The sequence below is a fragment of the Tripterygium wilfordii genome, chromosome 22, assembly GCF_013401445.1.
Source record: "Tripterygium wilfordii isolate XIE 37 chromosome 22, ASM1340144v1, whole genome shotgun sequence".
Lineage (NCBI taxonomy): Eukaryota > Viridiplantae > Streptophyta > Magnoliopsida > Celastrales > Celastraceae > Tripterygium > Tripterygium wilfordii.
This window is the reverse complement of record NC_052253.1, coordinates 5133087-5155210: the sequence shown is the minus strand read 5'-3', so window position 1 is coordinate 5155210 and position 22124 is coordinate 5133087. Positions and strand designations below refer to the sequence as shown.

General features: G+C 36.6%; 4 protein-coding genes across 4 annotated transcripts; 2 read left to right on the top strand and 2 right to left on the bottom strand.

Annotated features, from left to right (window-relative positions):
* Positions 1-25: 25 nt before the first annotated feature.
* LOC119991428 (protein ALP1-like) lies at positions 26-1316 on the bottom strand. The gene is made up of 2 exons (XM_038837784.1): positions 560-1316; positions 26-492 (listed from the first exon to the last, which is right to left on the bottom strand). Exons 1-2 carry the CDS (start codon positions 1314-1316, stop codon positions 26-28), a joined length of 1224 nt encoding a protein of 407 aa, XP_038693712.1.
* A 104-nt stretch (positions 1317-1420) lies between these two features.
* Positions 1421-2506, bottom strand: LOC119990866. The gene is made up of 2 exons (XM_038836993.1): positions 2332-2506; positions 1421-2243 (listed from the first exon to the last, which is right to left on the bottom strand). Exon 2 carries the CDS (start codon positions 1953-1955, stop codon positions 1566-1568), a length of 390 nt encoding a protein of 129 aa, XP_038692921.1. The 5' UTR covers positions 1956-2243; positions 2332-2506; the 3' UTR covers positions 1421-1565.
* A 3108-nt stretch (positions 2507-5614) lies between these two features.
* On the top strand, positions 5615-16855 carry LOC119992176 (dynamin-2A-like). Its single transcript, XM_038838839.1, has 22 exons — positions 5615-6076; positions 6436-6486; positions 6600-6720; positions 7246-7338; positions 7491-7552; positions 7747-7864; positions 8456-8789; positions 9180-9327; positions 10226-10327; positions 10437-10556; positions 10824-10907; positions 11051-11178; positions 11599-11683; positions 11824-11962; positions 12710-12786; positions 13320-13376; positions 13678-13819; positions 13914-14062; positions 14431-14544; positions 14632-14699; positions 14966-15141; positions 16285-16855. The coding sequence occupies exons 1-22, from the start codon at positions 5927-5929 to the stop codon at positions 16521-16523; spliced, it is 2757 nt and encodes a 918-aa protein (XP_038694767.1). The 5' UTR covers positions 5615-5926; the 3' UTR covers positions 16524-16855.
* Positions 16856-17659: 804 nt separating this feature from the next.
* On the top strand, positions 17660-20502 carry LOC119992177 (porphobilinogen deaminase, chloroplastic-like). Its single transcript, XM_038838840.1, has 5 exons — positions 17660-17952; positions 18572-18977; positions 19089-19295; positions 19857-20034; positions 20146-20502. The coding sequence occupies exons 1-5, from the start codon at positions 17732-17734 to the stop codon at positions 20256-20258; spliced, it is 1125 nt and encodes a 374-aa protein (XP_038694768.1). The 5' UTR covers positions 17660-17731; the 3' UTR covers positions 20259-20502.
* Positions 20503-22124: the final 1622 nt, after the last annotated feature.

The window sequence follows — 22124 nt, the reverse complement described above, 5'->3', positions numbered from 1 at the left end:
TTAATACAATTAATATATTAATTATTCATATTGCGCTAGATAGTTGATCGGCAAGCATATCACGAAACTGAGCCATGTTAGCATCATCAATGACCAAATATTCATCAACTCCATTATCCGTAACTTCATGGACAGGATCCGACACCGAATGATCGCCCCCAGTAGACGTAGAACCAATGTCATTGAAATCAACGTCATTGACAGCATGGATGCGTATAAAATTGTGAAGTGCCATGCATGCTATCACAATCATCGCCTGTACCTTAATGTCATACGAAGTCATTGCATTCAGGATCCGCCATTTCTTCTTTGTCACTCCGAATGTTCGTTCGATGACATTCCATAGCCGAGCATGTGCCTTATTGAATACTTCACGTGGTCCTGAAGCGGGTGCTCCATTCTGAAATACAGGAACATGATACCTCTCGCCCTTGTATGGTGCAAGGAAGCCTGTCTTGTTTGCATATCCGGCATCAACCAAGTAATATTTTCCTAAAAAAAAATTATAAATATCCTTGTGATAAAATAAAGTTTACAACTTATCACACGTAATTCTCACCTCGTGGCGGTTTTGGGAACTTCATACGCTCAACACGCAAAGAATGTTCCAGTACCCTACTATCATGAGCCGATCCCTCCCATCCTGCCGATATATAAGTGTACATCATGTCGAAATCACACACAGCTAAAACATTCTGGGTGGCAACTCCTTTTCTCCCAATATATCTTTGTCTATTTTCTGGTCCGACCATTGCCGAAATATGAGTGCCATCCAGTGCCCCAATGCAATCCTTGAAACATATACGATATGAAATTTTGGAATGCTCCCTTATATACCTTGGCGTTTCATGCAATGAGTTGCCCCTAGGTTGAATGATATCCTTAGATAGTTTCAATACTGCTAGCAATACCTTGTGGAAAAGGCGACTGATTGTCTCCCCCGAGTGTTGAAACCTCTCTTGTATATCCCTATTTGCTTGAGCATGACCCAAGATTGATACGAACATCGCTACCATCTCCAGAATGCCAACATTATCAGACCCAATCAATCCGTAATCATCCCGTAAAACTCCACATAAAGCATGGAATACCTCAACCGGCATTCGAAATGCTTCATGACAACGAACTGGATGACCTTGAAGTACATCTGCCACCCAATCACGGCCTGTTAAGGTACAGGTTCTACATTGCATATTTCTTCGTGACCGGGAAATCGACCCTCTATCCTCAAACTGGCGCTTGAGGAAATGAAGTAACAAAATCTGTGATAGGTTAACACCGTCATCATCATCACTAGAACTTGAACTTGAATTCATCGCTGCGACGTGGAAAAATAGAAATTAATGTAAGATGTCATATGAAGTCATTTCATTACCAAGTAAGATGTAAATAAAATCATCTAGTACTTAAATGATGAATAAAATCATCACAGTTCACATAACATAAAATAACTGCATTTGTCCAATACATAAATTGAAAATCGAAATTTGTCTTCAATGACATTAACAAGTTCATCTAACCAACTAAATTACATGTATAAATAATTGATCTCAACCCAGAATACATCATCCAATTGGAGCTTTTCCATCATGCTGCTTGAATAGTAGCTCAATATAACCAAGTCGTGCGCTCTCTGGTAATGCAAGGAAAAGTTGTCTCTGACTGTTGGTATTAAACAGCTGGACAGCAAAGTAAAATAGTGCTGGATTTTCAGCAGCTATGTTCATATCAACCAGGGCCTTAATAGAGGCATCATATGAAGGATCCACGGGCATCAATGGCTGGACAGGTTGCACAACTGGGATAGGATGCACATTTTCAACTTTCTTTGCAACTTCTTTCTTCACATCATAATATTCTTGTTTTGTAGATAAATAAGAAAATTGCTTCTCAGAAACCATTTGCAATTGCTGGAACAACTTGTCAAACTTAGGATCTATGGTATCTTGTGTCATTCTCTTCCTCTTCCTGCTTCCCCCAGTATTAGTAGATCCAGGGGTGGGTGTGCTAGCCTTCACTGGTGATGAACCAGTGGAGAACTCATCAACAAACCTATCATAGCTTGAGTCTACTGGACTTGGAGTGTAACAATCAGCTCCAAATGACTGTATGAAGTCATTGTCTAATACGATATGTGGAGATACACAGTTCTCACCATTGGCAGAGCTACCCCCCCAAAGCTTGTCTTGCTCCCCACGGAGTTAAAAGCCTCCATTCTTAAACTTCTTAAAGTTGATATTCTCCTGCAAATTGGACATATAAATTAGGATCGCATTACATATTTTTAGATTGACATTATGAAATAAATAATCATACATAAATGACAGCCACCTGAATTCTAGCTGCCCACCAATCTTCAGTGGCCTCAACCTTTCCAGTCTCAAAATTGAACCCCAAACCTGTCTCAACAGTCATCAGTCTATTGAACAACTGCCAATTCTGTTTCATGTTGTCGTGCTTCGTTTTCAATTTTTGCATGGTACAATTTTTACCACTTACAACCTTAAATTCATCAACAATCTTATCCCACTTCATTTGACCAGCATTTTTCTTTCTCCACTCATACAACATATCTAGGAATATTTTGGTGGTTTGAATATCCCATTTAAATTGTGCATCTCCCTCTATCAAACTTTCTTTCCCTTTCTTACTCATTTCCTAAACTAGTAACAATGAGAGAATATTGCTGTCAAATGTAAGTTAAAATGAACATATCACAACCAAGATGAGCTATGCAATTAGATGGTGAGCAAAAAAACCAGTCATAGAATAAAACATTTGGAAATTCAATCATTGAAACACGTTGGACATATAAAGGGTGATCAATACATTGAATGAGATATGATTCTCGTCCTGTTTAACAAAGAAGACTGATCAATACATTAAACTAGACTAATGTTGAATCTGTGATATGTATAAAAAAGTTGCACTGATGAGTCTTGGTTCCTTTTACACTCTACAGACTCAAAGTCAAAGTTCAATATTTGGTAATATCTATTGTTATACAGATAACACTTCAGCATTGCACACTCATTTTCATAAAGCGTGATTACTACAGAAAATTGCACATTACATTCAAAACCAGATTTAGTGTTTCAGCTGGGGGAAGCAGTAGCAAGTAAAAACCAGATTGATACCCAGCTAAATGAACTTCCAAGACAATCATAAATACCAAAACCTCCTAATATTGGAATGAAAACAAATCCAGCATAAACAAAGCATATAAATCCCATCGTAATAATCGAAGACACTGCCCCAATCTCCAGCATCCAGATTTTACACAAACAAAATATTGACTACAAAAATTAACCCAAAAATTTTATCTACAAATGATTCTTGGAACAAACCCATAAAAGAGATCAAAACCCAGAAGCTCTAAACGAAGAAAACAAAGAGAGACCGAACTAATCTAGGATTGAGGAGAAGATGAGGGGATTACCGATGTGTGAAGCTTCGTCGCAAAACTCGATTGAAGACACTGCGCCGTTGCTGGTCTGCCGCAGCTTGATATCAGAGATGAAAATTGAAGAAATGAAGGGTTTACAAGAGCAGAGAAAAGTCTCGTGTGAATTGAGTATTGTGGCATATTGTGTAATTTTATGACTTCATTAGGGTAGTTACATTAGCAAGGGAAGAAATTGTCTTGAAATGGTAGAAAATATCACAATTCCAAAAAGAATCATTTATTGTGTTTAAATTGCTTTGAAATTTGTACCACAAAATTGCTGTTTGTTTGTGTAATGCAATATATGGTTCAAATGCAATATATTGTGCACCAAACGCAGCCTAAGTCACAGATTCCCACCAAACAAAGAAAACATGATCTGCGTACATGGTCTTCAACTTCTTCTGTTAAATTACCAAAACTCAGACAAGTAATGACCATCCCAAAAACAAGCTTGTTAGCTGTACACCCATCAACATTCGTATATCAAAGTACAGTTTCGCAAAGAAATTATGCGGTAACACCCAGATAACAACCTAAGATCTTATCAGAATATGCTCCTTCCACACAATACATAACAAAATAATTGAATTTCCCTTGGCAACATCCAAATTCAAATACCAAGTACAAAAAACATCATATAGCCAAACCAAAAGCAATGTCCCGCATATCACAGTCAAAACACCGATATTCATAAACCAAAACAATCTAATCTTCACATGTACAGGATCAAAACACTGAATAAAATAAATGAAAAAGGCACCTTAGGCGGCAATAACGCGTCGATGTCGGCATCAGAGGCTCTAGGAAACTCTCGCTGATCGTTCTTTGGAGCTTCTTCCTGTCCGCACCTGACAGCCTCCGGTGGGATTTAGCCTCCACCGCCTTTTTGAACATTTTTTGCGTTTTCCTTTTATGTCTATATAAATTTAATGAAAACAGATATATAATCTTTACTCTTCTTTTTCGTCTGCGACGCTCTGTCCGGTATTTGGTGTTGGAAGGTTCGAAAGAGGAAAATGGCGGTGGCTACTGGCTCGGCAGAACTGCACAGAGACATCATAGTTTATCTTTTTCTTTTCTTTTCTTTTTTTAAATTGTATTAAACTACCAAAGTATTAATCTACAATTAAAAGAACTAAAAAAAAAAAGACGACCATGATGAATTTATAATACCGTATTACACCCGGATCACCGGACATCGCTGAACAATTTAGCACTCCACCGGTTTATAAAAACTCAACAAAAAAAATCGCATAATTTACATTTTTTTTTTGTCTACATCAATGATTTTGACATCTCCTTCAACAAGAGAGGTCAATCTCTCTCAGATCTGAGAATCTCATTACTAGAAACCAAATATATGTCGTCAGAGCAATCTTGAAACGCCGACGATGATTGAAGATCCGTGACGGATGAAGAAGATTTAGAGCTAGAGAAGAGAAATCTTGTAAAATAACACACAAACATAAAAGAAAAATATATCTAGATAACAAAAATGTGCATATCTATCTTATCCTATGGGGGAGGAGGAGGAGGAGAAGAGTCGGATCTCTCGTCCTCTATTATTGTTGAATATGAGAGTTGAGAGGTTTTGGTTTACAGAGAATTTTGTTTTCTTTTTAAGGCAAGTCGTTTTGATTATTAAATTGTTAAGTTGTATATATTTTTGACTTTGTAGTTTGCGGTGGAGAAATTTCAAGTTCATAATAATAATAATAATAGTTACGAAAACTCTTTGTATCCCTAACAATTTATTTCATAATCGCCCATAACAATATTATCTTATCTAATTACATTAAATTACGTTATTATGTTGTCTAATTACCTTGACTTTCGTTATTACGTTGTCTAATTACATGTTATGGCTGATTATAACTGAATTTGTTAGAGATACGTAGCACTGCCGTAATAGTTAACTTGTAACATAGTCTTAAACTCCTTTATTTAATTTTATCAAAGCATTTTCACTTAAGAGGAAAAAAGAAAATGTGATAAATAAATTTGATCGTGGGATTTTGGGCCTCAGATTCCAACTGTTTACAGAGTCCACTAAGGAAAGCAGGTCGGTCCTGATTTGAATTAGTTAGCCCAATGTCAAGTTATGTTTTAACTTTTAACAGAGTCATACGCGGCATACGCCTAACCATGCGTCCATGTCCACTTTGAATTAGTCATGTCAGGTAATACAATACTTCTGGTAATTTCAAAGTTCAAACCCGAGAGAAAGTGGAGAGAAGTGGAGAAAGAGAAGGAGCAGCGTCTTGCCGTCTTCTTCTAGTACTACATTTCCTTTCTCTCGTATTTCAAATCGTTGAAACTTAATCTCTAAGATTTTAATAAGTGCTGCAGATCTCATCGATCCCGTGAGAGCTCGAATTTTAGGGTTTTCGACTCGGATCAATCGATCTCCCGCTCAACTTTCTCTGTATACTCGATCGGTTTCTAATTGATCGGATCCTCTGATTGTTGTAACAAGAAATGGAGGCGATCGAGGAGTTGACTCAGCTGTCAGAGTCGATGCGGCAAGCGGCGGCGTTGCTGGCCGACGAAGATGTTGATGAAAAATCCAGCTCCTCCACTTCTAGGCGCTCCTCCACTTTCCTCAATGTTGTTTCCCTTGGCAACGTTGTATGTCACATTTACCTTCCTTTTGCTTCATATACTCGTATTTGTAATCATGTTTGTATTATATATATATATATATATATATATGTTACTGTTTTGTGTACCTATAGATTGTATTCAGTTTGTTTGATTTTTCTTGTGTTCTACTGTGGTTCAGCTGTTCTAAGTGAAAGTGATGCGCACACACTTTTTTCCTCAGTAGTTGTAAAAATTATTGTAATCCATATTTGTTAAAAAGATCTAAACGGACCTGTTGTTTTTATTTTTACATCGGTTTGAAGTGATTATGTTGTTTTCTGATAATTTTTTGTTTGTTTGGAGATCTTGATTTTCATTTCTCCTATTTGTTGAAATTTCGTTAGGGTGCTGGTAAATCTGCAGTTTTGAACAGTTTAATTGGGCATCCTATCCTGGTAAGTTGATTGTACTAAGCTTCACCTATTTTCTTGAGTGGTACCTTCCTTTTGGTTTAACTCAACAAGAGTTTGATCTGAATTCCTAAATGTGCTAACAATTTTGAACTTAGCCAACTGGTGAAAATGGTGCTACTCGGCTTCCCATAAGCATTGGTCTACAGAAGGATGGCTCTCTGAGCAGCAAATCCATTATACTGCAAATTGACAACAAATCACAACAAGTTTCTGCAAGTCAGTAACCACTGTTTTCTGTGTATTACTTATAGTTCGTTTTAAGTTTCTTTTGGATTTAGATTAATATTAATAAGACCAACTCTAGAAACCATTAAATCATAAACAATGCAATGCCTGCCTTAATTAATGCTACTATTAATTTCCCCACGGTGCAACTTTGTGATGCCAGTGTCCATCAAACCTGATGCAATCCTAGGTGTAGAAATTGAGACAAGTGAAGAAAGTGGAGAACTCAATGGAATTAAAAGGCATCAATCTAAGCTACATCAAAACCTATCACTTGGAGAAGCTAGTTAATCCCGGTGATCTAAAAAGCTTTTCAACTGGTTAATGCCTTTTTGGGATGAAAAAGTATATTTAGCAAAAATAATATTTCCATAGTTCATTTCTAAACTCAATGAGGCTGGCTGTGGCATCAGCAACTAAGCTACGATGCGTGGAATGGTTTGTTAAGCTACTTATGCTATGTTCTCAATAAGATCCTTTTGATGTGCTATTTTAAGATTTGATGCTGTGGTGCAGGTGCTTTACGGCATTCTTTACAGGATAGGCTAAGTAAAGGTGGCTCAATCAAAGGCCGTGATGAAATATATTTGAAGCTTCGTACTAGCACAGGTTCATTCATGAATGATAGTCTTCAAGTCTCTTGAACATTGGAGTCAAACCTGTTTTTTTTCCATCATTTTCGTGGAAAACTTGAGCAGTTGAAAAGTGAATTTTTTCATCGTGCATCTCGCATTGTTGTCTGATGTGATTTTTTTTTCCAGCACCTCCACTAAAGCTAATTGATTTACCTGGACTGGATCAACGTTTCATGGATGAATCGGTGGTAAGTTTTGGAGTGTTTCATAGCTTTACTTACTTTTGAAATCTGTTGTAACAGATGTTATTGTTCCTGTGGGTGTTGTTTTCATAATGCATAATGAAAATTATATGTGGCTCAATCAGGTTTTCTTTTCCTTTAATTTTGTCACTTTGGTAAATGAAAGTATTAAGTAGTGTCTTTTTGACCTCCTTGCATAGGTTAGCGAATATGCTGAGCACAACGATGCCATTTTGCTAGTTATAATTCCTGCGGCCCAAGCATCTGAAATTGCTTCTTCTCGAGCCCTCAAAGTTGCAAAGGAATACGATGGAGAAGGTAAATGACTATTGATCTTGTATTGTATTTACTCTGTTTTCTTTAGGTGGGTGGGGAGGTAGGAGTGGAGGGTACCCTTTAGCTTTCTTAATTTTTAACATTTTATGTCATATTGTAAATATGCAAGAATTGAGAGATGTCATTTGTGACAGATGAACGAACTGGGAGATATAATCATTTACTACTTGCCTAGTGTATGCTATGTCGTAGCTATCAATGACAAAGTCAATGCAAAAATAGCGTTACAACTTACAAGAAAATTTGTCTCTGAACCATTTTTTGCTTATTTAAAGGGAATAACATGCAAAAACATAAGCACGAGATTAACATGTGTTTGTCTTGAAATGTGGATTGAACCATTGATTATGTCTCTCACGTTTGTTTCGTCTAACTTAGTACCTTCATTAGATGCCTTTAGCACTACTCAGTTAATGGAATGCTATATCATAACTACTCATTATATGGATAACATGTGATGAGGTCCCTGAAGAGGAATGCATTAAATAAATGATAGTATTGTATTATCTTGTCTTCATTTTTGTTATTTGCTCCTCTCTCTTAATGATGATATGGGCATCGAATCATCTTCAGGTACCAGAACTATAGGCATAATTAGTAAGATAGATCAAGCTGCTTCAGATCAGAAAGCTCTTGCAGCTGTACAGGCTCTCCTTTTAAATCAGGGGCCATCAAAAACAACAGATATACCATTTGTTGCTCTAATTGGTCAATCAGTTGCAATAGCTTCTGCACAACCTGGATCTGAAAGCTCTTTGGAAACTGCATGGAGGGCAGAGAGTGAAAGCCTGAAATCTATACTTACTGGAGCACCTCAAAGCAAGCTTGGCAGATTAGCATTGGTTGAGGTTCTGGCGCAGCAGATACGCAAGCGCATGAAAGTGCGGCTTCCCAACCTCCTTTCTGGGTAATGGTTTCTAAATTTCTGTCTTGACATTTATCAATTTATCTGAATGCTTATTTTACTTTAGCTTCCATTTCCTTGTCCCCTTTCTTGCCTGCTATTATCTGTTTTGCTAATTGAAAGCATTGACGCCATGAAGACAATTACATGCCAAAATTTAACTAATTCGTTAAGATTATTCATTAATTTGATCTTGCTGGGCTAAATCTTGGAGACTTTTGATTAATGAAATCTAAAAATTGAACCATCATGAAAAGTGCCATATTTATTATCAATTGACCTTCAACCTCTTCCGGAATTATGGTAGACCAGCTTGCAAGCAAATTTAGAGTGATTTTGCATTCTTTAAAAAGTCTAATTTCCTACCATTTTCATCAATGTATGCTCATGTAGGTTACAAGGGAAATCTCAAATAGTTCAGGATGAGTTAGTAAGGCTTGGTGAGCAAATGGTGCATAGTGCTGAGGGCACAAGAGCCATAGCTTTGGAACTTTGCCGTGAATTTGAGGATAGATTTCTTCAGCATATTGCAACCGGTGAGGTGAGACAGTTACTTTTTCAATTCTGCTCTTTGGCCTCTAAAATTCACAAGTCTTTTTGCTTGCATTTTTGTTGTCTCAAAGCCAATCTGAAGCTATATGGTTACAAATGTTCAATGTTGAAGGAAGAGAACTCAAATTAAGATATAATAGAGAATGATATGAATGAATCCCTCTCAGTATTCTATATGGGCTCTAATATGTGTTAAACACAGTATTCCCCTATCATACTAATCCTATTCTTAATTGAACTTTGGTAGAATATGTATAAATGACGTGAAATGTCCCTACCCAACAAGTTAACTTATAGTAACTAATCTTAACATAGATTAGAGCAAGAGGTTTTGGATTCAAACTTTAGTTTGCGCAATTTAAACCCCTTTTTTTTTATTGCGCCGAGTGTGGGCCTTTGTTTGTGTTTGTTGTTGCCCCAAGTGAGGGCCTTGTGTGAGAGTAGCCCACGTGTTGGCCTCGTTTGTTGTGCACGTGTTGGGTCGTCGGATAGCCAAGCCTACACGTGAGGGGCTTAAATGATGTGAACTCAATCCAACAAGTTAACTTTATTGGGTTAAATGGCAAATTAACTAATCATAACAAACTTAAAGATGCTTCCTAGGATAAAAGTCAAAGATTCAAGTCTGGAAGTACGATGATAAAAAAGGCTTGTGTACAATAAGTCGGCATTCAAGTACTGATCAGCACCAGAACTGAAATAATCTCCTCTTTTAATACTTACATATTTTTTTGCTTGTGTCCTGTTTGAATTTGCTGTCATTTGTTTCTTTTACCGTTTGAGAGTAACTGAAACTATTCATGGGTGCATTCTATTGATGAAATTGTGATGGGGCTTGAGAATGGTCTTGTTTCAGATTCCATGGCAATAATGATTTTCTATTGCAGGGTGCTGGGTGGAAAATTGTTGCCAGCTTTGAGGGAAATTTTCCAAATAGGATTAAGCAGCTGCCTTTGGACCGACATTTTGATATAAATAACGTCAAGAGAGTATGTTCCGCATGGTTCTTTTCAGCAATTCTGTTCCTGTGGCACAGCTGTTGCTGCTTCAAAGATTTTGTATCTCCTATGACCCTTTTTGTTATTCATGAACTATTAGATTGTGTTAGAAGCAGATGGTTATCAGCCATACCTTATTTCCCCTGAGAAGGGTTTAAGATCTTTAATTAAAGGTGTGCTGGAGCTGGCAAAAGATCCATCTCGTCTTTGCGTTGATGAGGTAAAGCTGTCAATATATTCCTATTATATTGTTTGAGTTTGAACTTTGCAGTTCTGTATTTAAGACTTCTGAGCATTCATTCCTTTTCAACCATGAACTAGCCTATGAATTTATAAATGTTAATAATCTGCGGCATTCGAAAACAATTGATAATTTGCTATATTATTTTGCTGTGCGGAATGCGGATAGTTGTGCTTGGAAATTTATTTGTGAACTCTTGGGTCTATAACGTGCCATTCATAGAGGTAAAGCTGACTGATAAAACAGGTACACCGGGTCCTGGTAGATATAGTTTCTGCTTCTGCAAATGCAACTCCAGGTTTGGGAAGATACCCACCTTTCAAAAGAGAGGTATGATGCCTACATATTCTGTACATCTTTGTTGTCTCAGTTTTTTTTTTGTTGTCTACTTCACTAATTAGATACTGTCCTTGTTTTGAATTATCTTCTGATGATAAAGTATAACTGCTCAAGTGGTTTTGATTTCATAAAAGGTTGTTGCCATTGCAAGTGCTGCTCTAGATGAATTTAAGAATGAAGCAAAGAAAATGGTTGTTGCATTGGTTGACATGGAGCGAGCTTTTGTGCCTCCACAACACTTCATACGTCTGGTGCAAAGGAGGTACTTTTCTTTTTCAAAAGCTAAAAGGAAATTTATTTATGTCTGTCTACGTCACTCTCTGGGAGGGTGGGGTGTGCCATTTGTCTATTTGTTTTTGTTTCTTTATTTTGAAGAATATGTATTAGAAAGACACCAAGGGAGTGCCGCCTGGGTATGTCAGAGATAACTAGTTTCAAGAACAGATGTTCATTCATATTTGACACAATTGGACAAGTAGCCGAAGAATGAAACAGTATATCCCTAGATTTTTGAACTTGGTTTTCAATTCTTTCGAAGGCCCTTGAATTCCTTTCCGTCCAAGTTCTCCACAGAATGACAAGAGAGATCTTTCTAGCTTGTTTTAGCTTTATCATACTGATGGTTTTGCGGAAGTTTATTCTCAGCATATAATCTTATATTTTATTTATTGGGTATATTAAGGATGGAAAGGCAAAGGCGAGAAGAAGAGCTGAAGAACCGATCCTCCAAGAAAGGACAAGAGATGGAGCAAGCTACATTGAACAGGGTATGCAGTCTTTTCATTTGTTGTAAATTGGAGTGACTTTGGAAGATGAGTGCATTGTGTATATACTAGCTTTGTTGCCTATAATTCTTTACTATTGATTTCTTTTCCTTGCCCTATAACGTGTTCCATCCTCAATTTAGGCTACAAGCCCTCAAACTGCTGGTCAGCAAACTGGAGGAAGCTTGAAATCGATGAAGGATAAATCGGGTCAGGCAGAGAAAGAAGAAAAGGAAGGCTCAACTTTAAAGACTGCTGGTCCTGAAGGAGAGATAACGGCAGGTTCGTGTTGATAATCCATGTATGCTATGTTGCTGGGTTTTCTAATAATGAGTTTTTCGAAGATGAGTCCTATGTGTCGTTTTTCAAATACGGTTAGTTTTTATTTAGGGCATATAAATTGACAACTCAAATAGTGTTTCATGGTTGTTGAAGAAGCTATCCATCTTTGCTTCATAAGAAAATTGAGAGATCCATGAGCTTCTGAAGATTTGGAATTGCTCCGCTCTTTATTAAGTTGGCTTGCCATTCTCAGTCATTGATATGGGAATTGGGAAATGCTATTCTCAGCCGTCCTCCGTTGGATGATAGCAGTTTCCTTATTGGTGTAATCTTCTAAGAAAAGGATCGAAGGACCTTTTGGTTTTCATTATCATGTCGTTATGAGATATGGTATTCAATTCTTTCCCAAGTCCTGTGTCGTTTCTCCATCTTCACTTCAGTGGGTGGTAACTCCATAGGAGTCTCTTATCTCTTCCTCTCTACCCCATCCACCCTCCTATTAAGTGAGTTTCTTTGATCCATGTTCTAAATAAAGTGTAATTACCGGGAGATGTGTATTATTTAATCTTATTGACTTAAAATTGTTTTTAGCAGTGTAAATTTGTTAGGACGGGGGCAAAGACCAAATAAAAAGCTGACTTGGGGGTCCCTTTGATCATGGGCCACAGAGGAATTTGATTCCTTGATTCCCTTTAGACTATTATTCTTGATTGATATTTAACACACTATCAAATTCTTCATATGCAGGTTTTCTGTTAAAGAAAAGTGCGAAAACTAATGGATGGGTCAGGCGATGGTTTGTTTTGAATGAGAAGACAAGAAAGGTTTGTACTTCTTGTATCAAGTTTTTGAATTTTAAATTCACACTACAAGTCGAGATTTCGGCTGACACAATATGGATATGATACTAAATTACATTTTTCTATTTTGTGGCTTATCTCTAAGATTTATTTTCTCCAAGTCTTCACTGGTTGCAGGTTTTTCTTTCTGCATTGAAAAATTCTCTTTTTTGTTTTTTTTTTTCACTATTTTGATTTCACTACTTACTATTCTCTTTGCTTTTTCATAGTTACTAAGAACCAGACATATTTTCATATTTCCCAAAGCATAGAGACCGTGACAGCAATCAGCCACAAGCATTTTGATTATTTAGATCTTATGACATAACTTCTAAACAAAATATTCCAGAAATTCCAGTGGCTTCACTCGATTATGCCTTCTATTGAATTTGATTCAAACAAACCCATACTCAATTTTCGAAGGTTAAACCATTAAGTATAAGATTTTTACTAATAGAATATGTCGCCATCAGTTGTTTTTGTACATTAGGGATCTCCCTTATGTTTTTTTTTCGCAGCTTGGCTACACTGAAAAGCAGGAGGAAAGACTTTTTCGTGGTGTTATTGCTTTGGAGGTATGGTGAAGCATCATTGTTTTATTCCTGAGCCTGGAATTCTCAATTTATTGCTGATGTCTTGGGCCTTTGTGGATCTTTATCCAAATTTCACTGGGATTTACGTTGATAAGACAAGTGTTTGTCCTATCTGGCTATCTCCCTCTCCCTACTATTGAGAGGGCTCTCTCCATTATCAATTGACACACACACATACACCTCCCATGCAATCATGCTTGCACATCCTTAAGAAAGCTAGTTTGAAATTATAACAGGAAATGGTAACAGAGGCTGATCTCCCATGTCATCTATTTACTTGCAGGAATGTAACATTGAAGAAGCTTTGGATGATGAAGAACCGCCCTCAAAAAGTTCAAAGGACAAGAAGGCAAATGGGACTGAGAAAGCACCTAGTCTTGTGTTCAAGATAACGAGCAAGGTTCCTTATAAAACCGTTCTTAAAGGTAACTGTTAAAGCTTATCTGGCAGATACTTTCACATTGAATTCTGGTTGAACAATACTGTACATTTTCAACTCAATCTCTATTGATCCTGCAGCCCACAGTGCTGTTGTTTTGAAGGCTGAGAGTGCAACTGACAAGGTTGAATGGTTGAGTAAGATAAGAAATGTTATTCAACCTTCAAAAGGACAGATGAAGTCTGAAGGGGGTCCTCCCTTGCGACAGAGTCTTTCTGATGGATCTCTTGTGAGTTTTCTGATTTTATGCCTTTTGTTTTCCCCCAGTTGTGTGTGTATTCTTCTATGGTTCTGATGTATTGATTGCTGTCAGTTAAATGTTTGAGATGATTTTCGAGATGTATTGTCTTGATACCTTATCTTGGTGCATCTACTATTTGACTCAGCAGCTGTTGTAGGTTGGATTGGCTATATTTCTTATCTTCAAAATATGAAAACGAAATATTAACTATACTTCTCTATTATGTGGAGTTTCATTAAACATCAGTTTTCACGTGCTTTATTGGAGTTTATGACTTTCTGATATACCTGGGATGTATATTGAGTTAATTTAATCTTGCAATTGATGGATCTGCTTTTGTGCTGGTTTATGGGCAGGACACAATGGCTCGAAGACCTGTTGACCCTGAAGAAGAACTTCGATGGATGTCACAAGAAGTACGTGGTTACGTTGAAGCAGTTTTGAATAGTTTGGCAGCTAATGTTCCAAAAGTATGTTTGCTTCAATGTGTTCCCATTCATCATTACAGTTAGCTACTGGTATATAGTTTCTTACACACTTTATAATTTGGTGAGCAGGCAGTTGTCCTTTGTCAGGTTGAGAAGGCTAAGGAAGACATGTTAAACCAATTATACAGCTCTATCAGGTTCACCACAATTTTCATAATATAAACATTTGTTTTTTCTTGTTACATATCTGAACCAAGTCCTGTCACTGCACAGGCAGCCCAGATGGGCTTCTTACTTTCCGGATCATTAATTTCTCTATGCTACTTTGATTGGCCATCAATGTGCTACATGTTAGCAATTGAAATATAAAATGTGTTGTACATCCCTTCTTGTGTTAAGATTCATGTAACAAGCCAATCAAAAAGAACTTTATAATCATAGCTTACATATTTGACCTTTTTAGTGCTCAAAGCACACAAAGGATTGAAGAGTTGCTTCAAGAGGACCATAATGTGAAGCGAAGGAGGGAACGTTATGCCAAGCAGTCCTCTCTCCTATCAAAACTGACACGCCAACTCAGCATTCATGATAACCGAGCCGCTGCTGTATCTGGCTGGTCTAATGGTAGTGTTGGATCAGGTATGTAGCCAGAAAGTGTTTATTTAAGATAAACCTTGCTCAATGAGAAGGTTGCCATTATTTACTTAATTGTGTAGTAGTGGAGAAGTTGCTAAACTACAAAATAGTTGGCACTGGTTTATTCATGGAAACATCCTCTCCATATGGTAAGGCTGCATATATAGGTCATTCTTAGATGTCGCATTGTTAGCGGGAGCCTTTTGCACTTGATATGATGTTGACTTCTATTTAGTATGGTATAACAGTTTATTTGCCAGCTAACATACTGAAAACCTTTTTTTTACATAAAAAGCCTCATTGTATCATGAATCAATAAGGGAGCTTCAAAATTATTATTTTTTATTCCATAATTGATAGGCTTACTCACATCCTGGCAGATGAATTTCCGCTTATATCATGTTTTCTAGTTTCGATAACGAGTCACCATCTTGCACATGCACACAGACACAGCCCTGTCTACCGAAAAAAGAAAAAGCTAATTGCCGAACTAAACTTTGGACTTATCATTCAAAATTTTAGATTATTAAATATCTTTTCAGGGAATATTGAAAGCAACGAACTGCTTTCCACAAAACAAACTGAAACTAGTTGTTTTCGTGTAAAAAAATTTCAGTTGGAAATGTACTGTATGTTTAAAGACAGAAATGGAGACTAGGTTTGATGCTATAGCTTTTTGTATGTGCTCATTCACGTATGACGCTAGGATGGATCTTTTCTTTATGGTGTTTTTTTTGAAAATATATGAAATTTTTTTATTTTAATATATTTAGGTTTTCTATACTGGTAGTCTTGTATTGATCATTGTTGTGGTAACTTGTTATTTGCTTGGTTATGGTAACCATTTGTTTTGTATCAGTGGGAAAAGGATTGATGGCTTAGTAAGAAAAAATATTGTCTTTGACTGTATGTATACTAGGTTATAACCCTATCCTGTACTTTTTGTCCATGGTTATTTCACTGAGCTTAGTCATTGGTCGAAGGTCATCAAATTTCATGAGTGGTTATAAAGAAGCAAGCCCTTAGTGTTTTTTCCCCCTACCTTTGAATCTGTAGATATTGGTGTTTCAAAGGCGTCTGGTTATATATTTCTACATTTCTTCTTTTCTTCAGTGGTTTAAATCTTTGGATCACCTTATATTGCAGAAAGTAGCCCAAGGACTAGCAGTACTGCTACAGGTGACGACTGGAGATCTGCATTTGATGCAGCTGCAAATGGTTCTGTTGATTACAATTCTTATGGTGATTCATCTACGGCTTCATCCAATGGTTACAGTGATGCAGTACAGAACAGTGATAAGAGATCTAGATCAAACCCCAGCAGCCGTCGTACTCCTAATCGAGTAGCGCCTACACCACCACAATCTGGTTCCAAATATTTTTAGATTATTGACAGGTTTTGCTTGACAAGTAAGTACTACTGCATTTTTGGTGGGTGCATTCGGTCTTGAGCCCACATCATGATTGGAGCATTTTGTTTTCGTAAATTTAACACTAAAATTTGTAGAAAGAGAATGGAGACGTGCGTACATAAGAATATGGTTTCGTAAATCAGTTTTGTTTTTTCTTAGCGTGCGTGGATGTCAGGAGACTCGGAACTTTGGATTCGAGAGCTTCTTTAAATCTACTCATCATATTTTTCCATTTACTTTTTTTTTTTTTCGTTTGGTAGCTACCATATCTTTCTTCCATTTAATAGCTATGTTTATTTTTATTTTCCTCATTTTCTTTCTACAGTTTTTGGATGTTGCAGCATATTTGCTTGTATACGTCCCAATTACATAGATTTGCTTACTGTTAATATAATACTATTTGACGTTTGGTACATTCTTTTGCTTGTCATACATCTCCACATGCGTCTCTCTTGTAAGTAGAGATTCCAATTCGTATTGGTTCACTCTGTAAGTCTGTATAATTCACGGCATTTTTTAAATTTGATATTATTTTTATTATTTTTTATGGCAAAAGGATGAGCAGTCACCATAGGATGATTCATCTCGTTGAAATGTTTGATTTTTTCTTTATAGCAATCGGAATAAACAGCCATATGCATGCGTATATAGGCAACACAAACGGTGCCAACCTTGAAAAATTAAGACATGTTAATTGCATATTGCCAATAGAATTAAATACTTGCAATTGTAAATAGCTCTCATTCATATAAGCAGTAGGGTAACAAAAATAAACCCGTGATTTCGACCCTAATACGTGGGAGATATTACGATCAATCGGAGGATCTGAGTTTTTATGTTTCTCTTTTTGGCTTAAAATTAAATAATTATTGACCACCTATAAATACATAATGGATGAACAAGTAGTGTGATAATGACTAAATAAACCTTTAAGTAAAAAATGAAAAATATTTAATGAAAATCTTTCTGCAAGCAGAATATAATAAGAGGAAAAGAAGAGAAAAAAGAAAACCTAGACAGGGACGAAATTTAGTTAGTGCTGTAAAAAAATCGTAAAAACGACCTTACCAACCTATAGGATAGGAAGTATATCCACAATCCATCCAGATTCGAAAAGGCCATTTTATCAATCGCCTCCCCGATACGAGTCTCCGTCTCCCTTTCTCTCTCCGCTCTTTTCGATGGAGATTTCATCTTCTCCCTATAGAAGTCACTCTACATTGCGTTCTCCTTGCCCGGTCAACTTTTTCCGCACCGGTTTTGGGTTTTCTCTTCCACGCATAAAGACCCAAGCTTCTCCCAGCAGGAAACGGGGGTTAGGTGTCACAAAGGCCTCTGTAGCTGTTCAACAGCAAACCCAGAAATCCAAAGTCGCTATCATCAGAATTGGCACTCGTGGAAGGTCTCTTTGTGTATTTGTTTTTGTTCCTTTCGTATCTTGCTCTCTCTTTAGGAGCTAATGAACATTTGTATCTGTTGTATATTCGCCGAAATTCGTGTATTGGGTGTGCTGTGATGCACCAATCCAGCAGATTTAGCTTCTTTTTCAGTTGACCAAATGCTTTCTTACTTCTGAATCCATTCATTTCTCACTTTTTAATCATGAAACTCTTTTATCTGTTGCAAAGTGATTTTTTTTTTCAAAATATTCTTTTCAATAAACTTTCAGCCTTTCAGGTTGGAAGTATCTTTATATTTGGAAAGATTGGTGCTTTGGTTATTGTGAACCCAATCTTTATATTACACACAGTTCTCTCTAAAGCAACTCATCAAACGGTTTATAGTTGTCTTAAAGTCTTGTTTTTATGTACAAAGGATTTAGCTGACATATTATCAGTAAATTATGATCAAAATGGAGAAGAAGAGCCAATGAGTTACCAAAAATCTGCTGGTTATCGAACTTACTTATCAATGGTTCTTGTGTGAGACTAAGACAACCAAAGTTGCAGCATCAATTCATATGTCCATAAAATTATTCGGATACTTTGTTTTGTTCACTGATCCTATTCTTATTAGGGCAGCCCACTAGCGCTAGCTCAGGCTCATGAGACTCGGAATAAGCTCATTGCTACACATTCAGACTTAGCCGAAGAGGGGGCAATTCAAATTGTAATAATAAAGACTACGGGAGATAAGATCTTGTCTCAACCTCTGGCAGATATTGGTGGGAAGGGCCTATTCACTAAAGAAATTGATGAGGCACTGATCAATGGTGATATTGACATTGCGGTCCATTCAATGAAAGATGTTCCCACTTATTTGCCCGAAAAAACAATTTTACCTTGCAATCTTGAGCGCGAGGATGTCCGCGATGCGTTTATTTCCTTGAGTGCTGTTTCTCTTGCTGAGCTTCCTGCTAGCAGCATTGTTGGGACAGCTTCGCTCAGGAGAAAGTCGCAAATACTTCATAGATTTCCATCACTTAGTGTGAGTTACTATACTGCATGCTATGTTTTACAACAAATTACTGGCAGTGCGCATTAATTGACATTTGAGCTGTATATATTGTTATAATCCCTTTGCCACATTTCTAAACAGGTGGTGGAGAACTTTCGGGGCAATGTCCAGACACGGTTGAGAAAACTCAATGAAGGTGTGGTCCAAGCGACGCTTTTGGCATTAGCTGGACTAAAGCGCCTAAACATGACGGAGAATGTGACTTCCATTCTATCGATTGATGAGATGCTTCCGGCTGTTGCTCAAGGGGCAATTGGAATTGCCTGTAGAAGCAACGACAATAAAATGGTTTGTTTTACTTTTTGTTTAGGTCACTCTCTAAATTGAATATAAGATGCTTATATTGATATGAAGTAATTAGTGAAATAATCTGACTCCAATTTTTTTGCTACTGCATGTTTGGTGATTCTTGAACTTGGTTACTTTTGTTGAGTTTGTGAACTGGCAGTTGATATTGAATTAGAAGTGGGTTGGCTGACTTGAGTCTCATTTTTTCTGATGGGGCTTTAATGATTGATCCCATTATTGATTTATATGCCAGAGGGTTAAAAGAGGATTTGTATTGTTGAAAGATTCTTTCAAACATCTTTACATGAGTGTCTTCAACTTTTGTTCCCTAGCTCTTAGGTCAGACAGCAGAGCATTAGTGAATTATCACAGGCTCATGCAGTGTGAGTTGGGCTTAAATATTGTCAATGTGCTGAGTTGATCGTGTGGATTAATGTTTTTTTGTCTCTGCTTTGAACTTTGTTTTTCATTTTTGAAGGATTGGGCTTAACCAAGTTTTTCTGCAAGTTCTTTGGACTCACAAGCATTTACATTCTGGTCCTGTTGATTCTCTCTTTGCAGGCCGATTACATAGCTTCATTGAATCATGAGGACACAAGATTAGCGGTTGCCTGCGAGAGGGCTTTCCTTGAGACCTTAGATGGGTCTTGTCGCACGCCCATTGCTGGATATGCGTGCAAAAATGAGGATGGGAATTGCATATTCAGAGGGTTGATCGCATCCCCTGATGGAACCAGTGGTATGTTTTGTGCAACCCACTTAATTCTGATCTTCTTCCATCTCATTATCCATTCCATTACCATAACCAACTTCTGAGAGACTGATCTATATATTTTCTGGTTGGGAACAGTCCTTGAAACTTCTAGAAAAGGCCCTTATGCTCTTGAAGATATGATTTTGATTGGAAAGGATGCTGGAAAGGAACTTCTTTCAAGGGCAGGTCCTGGTTTCTTTGATCGTTAGATAGCTTATGAATAGGGGTTGTTTAGTAGAAGTTTGAAAATCGAGTTCATTAGTCTTTATCTGCTAATTTTTTGTTGTATCCTAAGAAAAGTGATTCTTTCCTCTTCTCTTTTGATTTGTTGCAAGTAGAAGAGTAAGTTCCATTGCTGACCTAAAGAGGGTTAGGTCCTTGTATGAGTTGTATCACTAAGTATTAATTAAGAATCCAAGTTTTCCTCTCTCAGTGTAAGAGTTTCTTTTTTAATTTTGTACTTGTCCCAAAAGTAAGCTTATGAATAGAAGTCTTGGTAGAAAATGCCTTGCTAGGGCATGATGGTCGAGAGATTGTGAGTTATATCAATCTATATATATATAATGGAGGATCCAAAAGGCTTCTCCTTGGTGCCACGTGGATGCATCTAAAAAAACCTACACAAAAAACAAAAGAAAAAATTAAATATATTAAATAACTTTAAGACCCACAAGCACATACAATTAATAATATACAAATAATTTTAAAATGATATTTAATAATACAATAAATAGTCATATCAATTATCACCTATTAATTGCATATAAAAACAAAAAGATAAAAGCTTAAATGAAACATATTCACAATATAAATATAAAATAACACACAAAAACATATAATATCACAATAAAGTTCTAAGACATACTACAAAAACTTCATGGAAAAAATGAACAATTTCAACAAAATTCCTAACGATATGTTCCTACAAATCATGGAATTAGTTGTCAAACAACAACCAATGATGATGGAAAAGATCCAGTTTAGGATGCATTCTTAGGAGATTTCATAGAGGATGATCCCAATGATCCCGTATAAGATAATCCCTTAGTGGATGATCATACAAATGAAGAATTTAATCAAATGTGAGATACATAGTACAACAAATTATATATTATATATGCATATTGACATAGTATGAAAAATTGTGGCTTGCTGACATAAAAAGCAATAATAAATGAGATGTAAAAATTATGAGATAAAGAAGGTGCGCTATATTTTCTATAGAATTTATAATTTATGAGATGTTTTTAGTTATTTTACAACTTTGTTTAAAAAACCAACGCAAAAAATAATTGTTAAACTCTGAGCATATTTTTTCTTTATGCATCAAATTTTTTGCTCATTCTTAGAAAATTATTTATTAACATATTGAGAAAAATGTATTGTAGTTATTTGTTCATCTCATAATTATTTTCATTTTCTATAATTCAAGCTTTGTTATTCATTATGGTAATAAAGTATCGAAAAATTATCAAAAATATTTATTTTTTAAATTAATTATGTGTCGCGCGAAGCGCGAGCATGCAACTAGTGTCGAGAAATCAAGAGACATTTAAGGCTCCGCTCGCTTTATGAAAACTCAGGTTTTGGAAAATGTGTTGTTGATTTTCTACTGTTTGGGCGAGGAATGTTATAGCAGTTGAAGAAAACAAAACGTCAGTCAACAGAAAATATATGTAATCATAGAGAAAATGCATCCCATAACAGAATGGGAAGTTGTTTTCCTCATCCCTGCAAGCATGCAAATCACTAATCTGCCCGTGCCCGTTCTCTTGGAACGTCTCTATTCTCTTTCTGCATCTGATCTGCTCCTCCAACACGCTCATTTACTCCACCAACAGCATATGTTCTCATAGAGGAGAGAGGAGGTAAGGTACTTGTGCTATTTCTTTCGTTTACGCACCAGATTTGGAATGAATGTCTTGTCTATATTTGTATTTTATTTTGGCTTTTGATTTGGTTGTTTATTTCCAGTACTCACTGATTCCATTGAACTGCTAGACCTGATCTCCATCCCCTCCTATAAACAAAAATCAAAATCAAAAGCTGAAAGGATTTGCAACAATACTGTGATA

Excerpts from the sequence above, each read along its gene's own strand:
- LOC119990866 (XM_038836993.1), bottom strand. The coding sequence starts at position 1,955 with ATGACACAAGATACCATAGATCCTAAGTTTGACAAGTTGTTCCAGCAA.
- LOC119992177 (XM_038838840.1), top strand. The coding sequence starts at position 17,732 with ATGGAGATTTCATCTTCTCCCTATAGAAGTCACTCTACATTGCGTTCT. Across the intron at positions 18,978-19,088 it reads ATAGATTTCCATCACTTAGT|GTGGTGGAGAACTTTCGGGG; the intron begins GTGAGTTACTAT and ends ATTTCTAAACAG. Across the intron at positions 20,035-20,145 it reads ATCCCCTGATGGAACCAGTG|TCCTTGAAACTTCTAGAAAA; the intron begins GTATGTTTTGTG and ends GGTTGGGAACAG.
- LOC119991428 (XM_038837784.1), bottom strand. The coding sequence starts at position 1,316 with ATGAATTCAAGTTCAAGTTCTAGTGATGATGATGACGGTGTTAACCTA. Across the intron at positions 493-559 it reads GTTCCCAAAACCGCCACGAG|GAAAATATTACTTGGTTGAT; the intron begins GTGAGAATTACG and ends ATTTTTTTTTAG.
- LOC119992176 (XM_038838839.1), top strand. The coding sequence starts at position 5,927 with ATGGAGGCGATCGAGGAGTTGACTCAGCTGTCAGAGTCGATGCGGCAA. Across the intron at positions 6,721-7,245 it reads ATCACAACAAGTTTCTGCAA|GTGCTTTACGGCATTCTTTA; the intron begins GTCAGTAACCAC and ends GCTGTGGTGCAG. Across the intron at positions 10,328-10,436 it reads ATATAAATAACGTCAAGAGA|ATTGTGTTAGAAGCAGATGG; the intron begins GTATGTTCCGCA and ends ATGAACTATTAG.